The sequence below is a fragment of the Mus caroli genome, unplaced genomic scaffold, assembly GCF_978045245.1.
Source record: "Mus caroli unplaced genomic scaffold, Mus_caroli_1 scaffold_1, whole genome shotgun sequence".
Classification (NCBI taxonomy): Eukaryota; Metazoa; Chordata; class Mammalia; order Rodentia; family Muridae; genus Mus; species Mus caroli.
In genome coordinates this window covers 86,384,936-86,396,314 of record NW_028227256.1, presented here as the reverse complement: position 1 = coordinate 86,396,314, position 11,379 = coordinate 86,384,936, and the positions used below count along the sequence as shown (strand labels likewise).

Sequence of the window (11,379 nt, the reverse complement as noted above, 5' to 3'; positions counted from 1 at the left end):
CTGCCCAGCTTCTGAGGTTCTACTTCCTGGGTCTCTGGCTGCAGGCTGAGGGACTAGCGCCTTCAAATAAGGGTGGCCTGTGTCTAGGACAAGTCTCCCTTGGGCAGTCACTGAAGCCCCTCTTCTCTGATTTACCTCTTCTGGGAGCAGGAAGCCAATTAATTGTGACAAATGGGTAGCAAGAAGACACTTCACAGAAGCACTGTATACATATTTTCTTTTCTTTATTAGAAAGAGGTCTCTACATTATAGCCACCTCTCTCCGTTACTTTACACGCTTCTCTTTTTCCTTTTCCCCTTAGAATACTGTACAGCTGACCCAAGGCAGGAAAATACAAACCAGCATATTTAAACCCGAACAAGGTCGTATGAACGAACAAGCAAAGCGAAATGTCTGTGGGTGGTTTAATTACAGGACAAACAGCATAAATAAAGCATCAGTCATCGGGAAACGTAAAGTCATGGAATGAGGTAATATCAAAATGCCCGATTGGCGACCCACCTCTGGAGAAGCTCTCACTGGGCTTCTGCCTTCTATGTGTGGCCAGGCAGGCGAGATGGCCTTCCTCGCCCCTACCCAGAAATGTGCCAGCGGTGCCCTGCCTTGTCTGGGGTTTCATTTTTTTTTTTTTTTCAAAGAAGGTCCTGTGGCAAGAAGAAGACTCAAGGTGGAACTGGGGGAAGGAAAGAAGAGGGTCCACCCTTAGGCTGTTTTAACGGGCCAGTCACCTTCTGTGCCTTCCTGGGACTCAACACTCTTTCAGTCCTCAGGGCTCAGGGCTGGAGCACCAGTTCTCATCTTAGAAAGTGGTACATTTTAGAAAAAAAAAAAAAAAACACAAAAACTACCCCCTGGGCCCCCCTGAACCCCACCACGAGGGGAGGGAAAGGGATGGTTTTACATACAAGAGAAGGATGATTTTCAACAGGAGGTGCAGGCATCTTTTCCCTCTGATCACAAGGATGTTTTGAAGGTATCTTTTGCCTGTCTGTCACACAATAGCCAGGTCTCTCTACTTGACTACCCTGGTAAGGAAACTGCAGGACTTGGTTGGTGGGTGAACAATGTGCGTGCGTGCATGCAAGAACAGGAACTAGAAGCTACACGTGGGCTGGACCCCCAACTCACAGCACCCTTGGTCCCTTCCCTACCCATCTGGGTGAGCCTGGGGGGCCGAGCATCTTCTGAGCACATCAGCTGTGGACAAAGGGCTGTTTACAAATTCTGTTTTGGTGCATGCCCTCAGTGAGTCCACCTGAGCCACGCAGGAGGCTATGCTTTTCTTCCTGCAAGCATTTGAGAGCCATCTCTAATACCCACACTAACATGTGGGCTAGTGTGGACCCAGGCCTGAACCCAGACACTGCTATACAATGTGATCCTACAGCAGCTGTTCCCAGCAACAGTGTATTAAGGGGCTCTCCTCAGGACCTAATCCCATCCCCCACCCACTCACACCTCTTGGTTCCTTCATTTTACCCGCAACAAGACAAAGGCCATGTCATTCCCTGCACAGAATTCCAGATCAGTCCTCCCTTTGGTGGGAGAGTCTATCCTATGGCTTGATTCCTGACCCCTGGGGGCTCCCCAAAAGATGCCACATGCCCAGCAAAATAAAGACAAGCCCTGAGCTGACCCCCCCCCCTCTCTCTCTCTCTCTCCCTGAGGCCACTTGCTTGGACCCTAGAGTGGCTGCCAGTGCTGGGTATCCACACCCACCTGAGGCTCACTATGGAAGAGGAAGGCCTCAGTTAAGATGCTCTGACCAGACAGGAGCAAACTCAAACTAAATACTGTTCTTCTATAGGAAACTTGGCCTCTTGAGACGAGGGGCGGGAGGTCAGCTTCTCCCTGGACCCTCAGTGTGCACTGCCTTGGGCAGGGAGCCACCAGGCTTATGGCACTTAAGCAGGCCTGACCCAGATCTGCTAAAACCTAAGGACACAGAGCCTTGTTGGCTGTCTAGAATTATCCATAATGAAACCTTCTCTCACTGCAACTCTGACCCAGGGTCCAAAGAGCAGCAGGCCCAGAAACTAAATGGGGTCTCAGCAGCTGAAAGAGCCCTGTCAGGGCAGGACTTCTGAGCAGGAGGAGACGGTGTCTCTTCAAACACTGAGGCCCCAGATGGTATCTTTCCCCATGAAGTGAGAGATGAGCCCCGACTCCAGGCTGGACTCTCTAATCAACTGTCCCTGCTTCTTGCTTCCAGGGGTGGGATTAAAAGCCCATGGTCTATGGTCGACTGCGGGGTGGCACCAGAAGAGTAGCCTGGCCTCTCCCCTTCCCTTTCTCACCTCTCAAGAAGGAATGCAACATTCACCTCAGCTGCTTAAAGAGAAGGGCCTAAAACAGGCCAGATACAAAGAGTTGGGTCATGTGGTTCTCTTAGACCGGATATGACTTGGTCCTGTTATGAACCAGGCACACATCTTGGTGTGCTGCTAGCCAGGGCCTGGCAGGAGTAGGACCACTTAGAATCTAAGAGACAATGGAAAGAGAAGGTGGCACACTGGGCACCAATGGCCCTGGTAGCTTTCTGGTGAGTGACAAGGCAGAAATGGCCTCCAGCTGTGCCCTTCACAACAGAAGCAGTGGGGGATAAATTCTGTTGTTATTTTTATTTTTTTTTAAGCAGAGATGTTCATCCATGTCACATTTCCTCCAATTCCTTCCTGCTTTTTAATTTGTTTGCTTCAAAGTCATAAATACAATCCTGGGGGGGATTTCTAGCAAAGCCTTGGGGACCTTGTAGGATGTGAAGGATGGAGACAGACGAGCAGAGGAGAGCCCACCAAAAGACAAGGACTGGCTTCTCAGAGAGGTCAGCCTCTCGGGAGTTTGGAGGCCCTGATGACACACCTCCCAGCTGTGCTGTTGTGGGGTGTCTCCCGGAGGGACAGAGATGGAGCATCTCAGGCATGAAACAGTGTCAATGCAGGGAGGAGGGGCAGAAACCTTGGCAACCAAGAGCACAAATCAGGCTCATGGCCAGTTAAGTCTCCGGCTCACCAAGTTTAGACACAAACTCACTGTGGGTCTTGACAGAGAAAGGAGGATGTTACAGAGTGCCCTGGGGTTCACTCTCCGGCTAAGCTCCTCGGGATAGAGGCAGTAAAGCCCAAGACCTGAGGTGTTATGATGCTCAAAGTTAAAGGGAAGAGGGCACTGACAGAGCATGTATGCTCCTTGAGTGAGCAAGCGTGCTCACCCCAGCAGCCTCATGGTAGGAACCACAGGGAGGAGGAGGCTTGATGAGCCAACAGCATAGGTACGAGGTTGCAGGAAAGGAGGCTCGTCTTAGGCTTGAGTGACACTTGGGGACAGTAGGAGAGCAGTGCTTAGCTCTTTGTAAAACCAGACGGACCATTAGAGTGGTTTCTCAGAATGGGGCTGCTCTCCCTCCTGACACTGTTCACGGCCTGGGGGAGGGTATCAGAAGCTTAGCAGAGGTAGCCCCAGGTGAGCCTGGCATGTGCCTGGTTCTATCAGTGACTCCCCAGGACAAATGACAGATAAGTCACAGGCCCCTTTGCCGCTGGTCCCAGTTGGGAACTTCTCAACGAGAAAGGAGATTCACCTCTAACAGGAAGGCTTGGGCCTGGTGAGAGTGTGGGCTCAGCTCTAACAGTGTGTCTGGAGTGAGAACGCATGTGTTCCCCCCACTTAACCAGCTTCTCTGACTTTTCCCACTTCCTTTCTTGATTTGAGCAAGTCAACCGGGTGACTATCTCATTCTGATGTGCTCTTTAAAAAGCGCATTGCATTAGGGGAAGTGTTTGCTACTGGGACTGCCATCCATAACCCTGTCCCTGTTTCTCCCAGCCTTGGTGTCATCATGAAAATGGGAACAGGAAGGCTGTTGTTGAGGGAAGGACCTGGTGTGAAATACAAGTACAGTTGAGCCAAGTCTCTCCTTTATCTGCACAGAAAACCCTGGAGGCTCCGCTACCACCCTTGTATCTATTGCCACAACTCAGGCTTATGAAAAGTGGGCTACTCTTGGACAGTTCAGCATGGCAAAAACTGGCAGGGGAGGGGGCCGTGTGTTCCGAGGAAGAACTGATGGTGTCAGGGAGGGAGGAAGGGAGGGAACCAGAGCGAGCAACTGCGCATTCAGGCAGCGGAGGATGATGTGAAACAAGGAATCATTCGGGAAAATATCATATTATAAACACACAGTAATATGTACACACTCATATACACCCCGAAGAGAGGCCTCACAAAGGACTCCGCTTCCTTTCTGAAGTAGGCTCCCCTACGACAGAAGCATTCCTAGTGGGGATTAGCTACACTGAAATAATTTAAGAATCTCATTTATACTCTATCTGTGTTCTCTATAGAAGTCTATGGTAAAGGCTACGTGGAGGCGTATGCGGATCGCGGGGTCGGATGCTATAGCATTCTTCAAAAATAGGCAATGACAGCTTGTTTTCTCTATTCACATTTAAAGTAACAACACAGTGATGGAGAGCAGGAAGAGAAACCAAACGCAGGGCTTATGGAACTGAGCTCAGGGGCCTCAGACCCGCGGCTTGCGCATCTGTGACATTTCTGGATCCCGGTCAGTTCCGGCTGTGCCCAGACCGGAGAGCCCCACAAGACACGCACCACATATAAAGGCTGTGTGAAGCTTCACTTTCCTTCCCATCTACTTTACATTTGTTTTTTGTTTTCTTTTTTTAAAAAGTTAAAGAGGAGGAAAAACTCTTACAAAATATAAAGTTCAAATATATAAGCATAGGGAGCGTCTCCACAGGCTGCCGTGGTGGCTCTGCCCAGCGTCCTGTCTTCCAGTGTGATGGACTTCTCCCTGCCACACTGTCACGGGGGCGGGGGGCTCTCTGGCAAGGCTGTCCCAATTTATTTTTTTAAGAACTAAATAGTGTCACGGTTTGGTGTTCCTGTCTGATCACCGTGCTGAAGGTGTCCGGTATCTGATGAGCCCTGTGACCTATGGTGGCAAATCGGATGTTAGAGCCAGACGGGCCGTGCCGGGCGGAGTCTACAGACTCTCAGGAGCCGGCTGGGCCAGAGCCGCTAGCAGCTGCTCACAGGGTACCTTCGTGGGTCTGGTGTTTTGAGAAATCACCCCTTCTTGCCACAGCCCCTCGGTCTGACTAGGAAGATGGTCTTGGCTCTAAAACTGGGCTCTGGGATGAGGGCTCATACCCTCCTTCCCCTCCCTGCTTCCTGTCCTGACTTTAATAAGCAAATTGTGCCACCGACTTATTCTGATACGCACCTTTTAAAAAGCTGTTTATCACATTAATGGAAGTGTTCACTGCTGGGAGTACTTCCCACGGACAATGATCTGTAACCCTCTGAGCTCAACCAGTTGCATGTTATTAGTTCCCATCCAGCTCAATTTATAAATTAACACGGGTGCCATTTGTCTGTGCAAAAATCAATGCATATTTATGAACTTCTTTTATTCAAATAGATTTTCACACATCTTATCTACGACAGAAACCTGGGTAATCCAGACCTTGTGGACTGAGGCCTGACACATCAGTTGTGGCCAAAGTACAGAAAAATCTCTTAGGAAAAAAAAAAGTCTTTTATGTATTTAGTTTTGGAACATATTTGAAAGCTGTTTTCAGCCGAATTCATGATTTCGTTTAGAATTTCCAAGTGACTCTTTATTTACTTATTTATTTATTTTCCATTTTGTTTTTGCACCAAGTAAGGGGACTGAAGTCAAATAATACCCGGCAACTGATTTCCTCTCTTTGGACTGAAAAATTAAACAGATACTAAATTATGACAGTGAATTTAGAAAGGAGGGCTCCAAGGGCTGGAGAGACATGTCTAGGATAATATGATGCTGCTAGGCGCACTGCAATCATATCGTGGCAATCACCGGAGCGTGCCGTGTAACTACCTCCTCGGCTAATATGCCTTCTTCCCGGTGATGACTAATCACGTTCTATTAAACAGCGGTAATGCTGGAGGAACTCGACTATACAAGTGTAATGAAGCTGGTATTCTCCCTGGACAGATTAGCTACAACTGATTTGACACCTACCATCATAGGGGCTTCAGACCTGACAAACTGTGCTTGCTTCTGATTTATGCCGTCAAGCTCCCCCGAGAAGACGTGAAATCCAAGCCTCCTTTTGGTCGAGGTGAAATGTACTGATGTGCTTAACTGCCAGCTAGGGGACGCTGCCCCTTCTCCTTGCTACCCCTCCCCCTGCCCCGTCTCCAGGCCACTGGAACAGGGGTCCCCCGTTGTTGTGTGCTATCCTCAAAGCCGGGAGGTGGTCGGTCCTCCTATGTTGCTTCTGGAGGGTGGGGAAAGAGTTCCGTCCTGTGGCCTGCAGCCTCCTCTTCTCCCCTTGAGGATGTCCAGGTCGGGAGATTTCAAGTGCGGTGAGTGAGTGGCAGGTAGGTGGAAGGCTTCCACCAGGAAGAGGGAGGGAACTGAGGGACTCACGTGGTGGTTGCAACTTCCGGAGCAGGTGGGCGTGGGATCCCAGGTGCAGCGTTGGCTGAGCTCAGATGACACTGGGCGCCCTCCCGCTACTGTTGTTCCTGCTGTTGTTCTTCCTGGACAGGTTAGGGGTAGCCATGAGCACAAAGCGCTCGTCGGGGCAGCCATACTGTAGAAGCACATCAATACACTCCTGGCTGGAGGCCTGCCGGGCATAGGCCAGTGCTGTGTTCCCGTGGGCGTCTCGGGCCATGACGTCCACTCCGTACTGTAGAGGCAACAGAGCACTCATTAGTGTCCCTGGGGATCTGAGGGGACGCAAGGATACCACACAACCTTAAATCTACACACGGACTGAGCTGGGGTAGACACCTGGCGTCCAAGGAGCCAAAAACCAATGTTCACATGTTGTTTAGAACAGGCTCTGTACCTGTTAGGAAAGGAAACTCCGCCGCCTCCCCCCACCCCCCCACCAGCATCACAAACAGGTCAAAGAGGACTCCAAGTTGGCTTTCTAATCATACATCTACGGAGAAGGACAGAAAGATGGCTCGGAGGGCAAAGGCTCTTGTCAAGACTGAAATCTGAGTTTGATCCACAGAACCTACATTGCTGAAAGACAAAATGAACTTCATGAGCGCGCATACATGCACCCAGATGCATTAGTTTTTAGCCGCATTGTATCTCCGTCACCAGAGTTGAAACAGAGGGTATTAGTGGCTGATATCTCTGAGGTGTTTTTAGGTAACTGCCTGGGAACGTTACATTTTGTGTTATGGAAATAAAAATTCAAAGGTTTGGCAGAGGGACTTCTAGAACCCTTTCAAGTTATTTATGCCCCTTCCCCCAGAAGATGACGATGAAGACCAGGTAGGTCCCTTCCCCCCAAAATGCTTGATCTGAGAGACTGTTAGAGAGACACTTGAGAACCTCTAGCAAATGAGTGTCAGTTTCATTTCTGTTCTGTACCCAGCCTCTCCCCACCCCCTGTTCTATACCCTCAGGCAGGCAGCTAAGTCTAGACGGAAAGTTCAAATCCTGCTAGGGTCAGTTTTTAGGCACGGCCTTCTCCCCAGTTGCTGTCCCAGGGAGAACTCCATGCATGGCAGAGAGGAGAGCGGGGTCAGACCCCACAGAGGCTCCGCCCCTGTTGGGCATGTGGTGGGCACTGCAGCCACTTACCCAGATCAGCAGCTGAGCCAGGACCACATTGCCCTTGCGACAGGCCAGGTGCAGCGCTGTGCGACCGTCTCCTTCCCCACAGGTCTCATTCACCTCATCCCGGGACCCATGTGCCAGAAGTAGGATGACAGTCCGCAGGTCTTCCTCGGCAGTGGCACGTAGCAGTTGCTGGCCCAGGGAGAACTCTGTGCATGGCAGTGGGGCCAGGAAGAGTTTCTGCTCATACTTGGCCCGGATCCACCTTTCCTTTTCTTCCCTGTGAAAAGTCACCACATAGGCATCCGTTAGAATTGCGGCTGGAACCTCTGTTCTGGCAGCTGCCGTGGTTAGGAAGCCCAGGAAGGGAGCAGAGTCAGTCTCCCCTTCCAATACAGCCCCCTTGGGGGTGCTTGATTCGTGGTTCCAGAATTGGTACTCTTCTGCCTGCAGGATCTACTCCCAGTTTCAGAGCCAGAACCCCTGACCTGTGAGCACAGCCCTCTGCACCATGCATGGCCTGGGGGCCTGCATCAGTGCAATACAAACGTGGCGGAAGGAAGGGATCCCACAGCAAGATGTGCTTATATTGACCAAAAAGTAAGGTCCCAGGTGAGCTGCTCCTGTGCTCTAGGGCTGGCAAGTGACCAGGACTAGGGGTAGGGCAGCAGAGGCCTCATCTGAGGTATGGTGTCCCTTTTGCTCTTAGTTCACTGGCATTCTGGGATGGAAGCGTGGGCGAGGGTATCCCATCACTTCCAGCTGGAGAAACACTGAAGATTCACACATATCTTTGGGGACTTGTGAAAGGCTTAAAGGGAGGGTACAGAATGTTGATCTCTGAGAATAAGTGTTCCAGGGCCCAGCTTCAAGGGGAAAAAGTGGGCAGCCTCTGAGGTTAGAGCAAAGCTAGGGACAAGAGGGCAGGGTGAAGCTGTTAGGCTGATGGACATAGTGTCTTGTCTCCAGGTCCCAGCACGGCCTGGAGACTAGGAGCATCAGAGGCCTGGCCCCTCCCCCAGGGTCTAGCGATCTTTTGGGAAGTACTGCAGATGAGGAAGGGGTGGAAGAGGAGGGAGAACACACCCTAGGGCGCTGTGTTTATAGAGAGATCAAGAAGGTAGGCTTGCTGGGCACAGTGAAGTGGACCTTTAATCAGAGCACTCAGGAGGCAGAGACAAGTGAATCTCTATGAGTTCAAGGCCAGCCTGGTTAACATATCCAAGTTCCAAGTCAGCCACAGGTACATAGTGAGCGGGTCCGTCAGCTGACTTTAGGTTCTGGGATAGATGTGGGTGCAGAGTTCTCAAAAACCAAACCAAAACGAGAAAGGATGAGGCATTGAACTCCAGGTCTCCCGATTCTATTCCTCTTTAGGATAAGGGATGAGATAGGTAGGTAGGTTGGTGTGTGTGTGCATGTGTGTGTGTGTGCGTGCGTGTGTGATTTCATGAGTAACCCTCAGAGTTTTCCCAGCAGCCTGTGATGTGTTCCCGAGGCCTGAGCGCTGCTATTTCATGAGGGTGATGGGGAGAGCAAGCAAATCCCACACATATGGACAGACTGTAATTATCTCAGACTTCAGTAAGACCCCGACTCAGTGACTTCTGAAACCCAGAGCCTCTTGGAACAATAATGAGAGTGCAAGCTACTGGCTGCAGGGAGGAATCCGGGCGTCCCCAACCCTCCAGAAAGAAAACTCATTCCATTCCTGCTTCCAAGGCCCAGAAGAAAGGCCTCGTTTACACCTCTGCACAGTGTTTACACTGCGCCTGGTGACCTAGTGTCAGGTTAGTCCTAATCTGTTTTTAAATACTTAGGCAAACAGACTCTTCCAGGAGTAAATCTGGATTAGTTTTGCTTCACTTCCTGGTACATGTGAGTGACCCCCAAGTGACCCCTGACTCTTCATTCAGAGACTTCCAGGACAAACACTTGGCTGCAGCTGAGATGAACTGGCTCCTAGATCTCTGCAGAGAAGCCCCTCCTGGGCATCCTTACCTAGGCTGAAAGGTGGTGGTGGGGCAGCTAGGGAATGCAAGACCCAAACCGCTGTGGTTCACGCTCTGCTTTAAAAGCTTGTTTATAACACGTCAAGCATTTGTTGAGGTAGTTCATAAATCAGGAAGGAGAAAGAGCAAGCCGTGAGTTAAATGAGAAGGGCTAATGGTGTAGGAGACGTCCAGACCTCCGGTTTCCAATCTGCTAACTCTCATTTTTGGGTAGGCATTAAAATCACACTGTCTTATTCTGCTCCAGTTGATTTTAAAAGTCATTGCCAGATCACCCAGGGGTAACGGGAGAACTTAACATCAGAGCTCGGGTCTTAACTGCGATGATTAAAATTTCATTTTAATATTCAAATACCCAGCCAAAGACTGAGCACAGATTCCTGCCTCCGCCAAGGACAATCTCTAGACCTGCCGGCAGTGTGGCTTTAGTTTCAGATGGAAACAGAACCCTGCAGTGCCAACTGCTGAGTGGGCTCCTTGGCTTTTGAGCTCACCAGAAGTCTAAGAGGCCACAGGCTTCAGGCTTGCACCAGACCTGACTGTTATTTATTTATTTATTTGTAGTTGAAATCCATTTAGGAGAGAAAGAGTCAGGCCCAGGGCAATGGAAGGTTTATGGGAGTTCAGCTGCTCCCATCAACTCCCATGTACTCCCTGTTGTTCACAATCTGTCTTCTGTGGCCACTGCCCACACTAACAAGTGCACCCCAACACGTGGCTCGGTGAGCTTTGTCCAATGGCTGTTGGGAAGGCAAAGGGACCCACTGATGCTGTGAGGCTGTGCTCTCTCTCCTTTGAGAGAGAAAGAGAGAGGTCTCGAGGTCTCAGCACTCACTCTTCTCACCCTCTTCTACTTGGAAACTTGTTTTGCCATCTGTAAAATGGGCTCATTTGAGTCAGGGCTGTGGAGATCTAAGATCTCTCGTGTGGTCTATACACTGGCCACAGTGGCCCTTCTATAAGCGGCAAACTGTAGAGAATCTATCTCTACTGTCCCTGTTTCAGTCATGGCCAGGCACACAGCACTCACCAGTGTGGTGTCTGTGGTGGGCAGGCGGGGATGGAGGTTTCTAAAGAAGATGGGGAGTAGCAGAGCTCATCACACTGAGCATGGAGAAGTGGGTTGCTCTAGGCCACGGGCCTACTGAGTCCCTTAAGGGTGTGGCGACCCTGGACTTCAGGGCAAGGGTCTTGGCTAGGTTAATGATCCCATGGCTGTCAGTGTGTCTGGGGTTAGGTATGGGACGTATGTATGCAAGAGCCTGAGAGGCCCAAGGGTCCTCATTGTCATGGGCCAAACTGGTTGACCCCAAGTTCACATTTTGAAGCTTTAGCCACCAGTGTGGCTTTGTCTGGTCTTTAGGGAACAGATTAGATTAAATGGGGTCCTTGTGGTGGATCTCCACTCCACTATGGCTGAGGTCCATATAGTCATCAGCCACCCTTCTCCCTCTATGCACAGCACAAGGGCCATGTGACCCAGGCAGAGGCTTCCCCAGACGAGAACCCAGCCATTACACCTTGATCTTGTACCAGGCACTTCCGTTCCTGAAGCTTGCACAATATTTTGCTATGGCGGTTTCCCCATCCGTCCCCTCAGCTCTCACCAGTGTGAGGGGACGCTCTGACCACAGTCTCTCTTCTGTTCTGTCAACATCACTACCCTAGGAGACCACAGTACCAGAGCACCATGGACTCCAATTGTTACTCTCAGGGACTTGGCCATGTGCTTCACTGTCCCCAAGGAAGGCCAGTTCAAGAGCAGCAGAGCT

The 11,379-nt window shown here is 50.6% G+C and overlaps 1 protein-coding gene across 16 annotated transcripts in view; it reads right to left on the bottom strand.

Moving 5' to 3' along the window:
• Positions 1 to 207: 207 nt before the first annotated feature.
• Agap1 (ArfGAP with GTPase domain, ankyrin repeat and PH domain 1) overlaps positions 208 to 11,379 on the bottom strand; it is a 435,924-nt gene continuing 424,752 nt past the window's right edge. For all 16 annotated transcript variants that reach the window (XM_085839355.1, XM_085839372.1, XM_029480713.2 and 13 more), the window contains 2 exons: positions 7,620 to 7,875; positions 208 to 6,705 (listed from right to left, as the gene is read on the bottom strand). In XM_085839355.1, the coding sequence (XP_085695481.1) occupies positions 6,502 to 6,705; positions 7,620 to 7,875 (460 nt within the window). In that variant the 3' untranslated portion in view covers positions 208 to 6,501. The remainder of the gene's footprint in view (positions 6,706 to 7,619; positions 7,876 to 11,379) is intronic.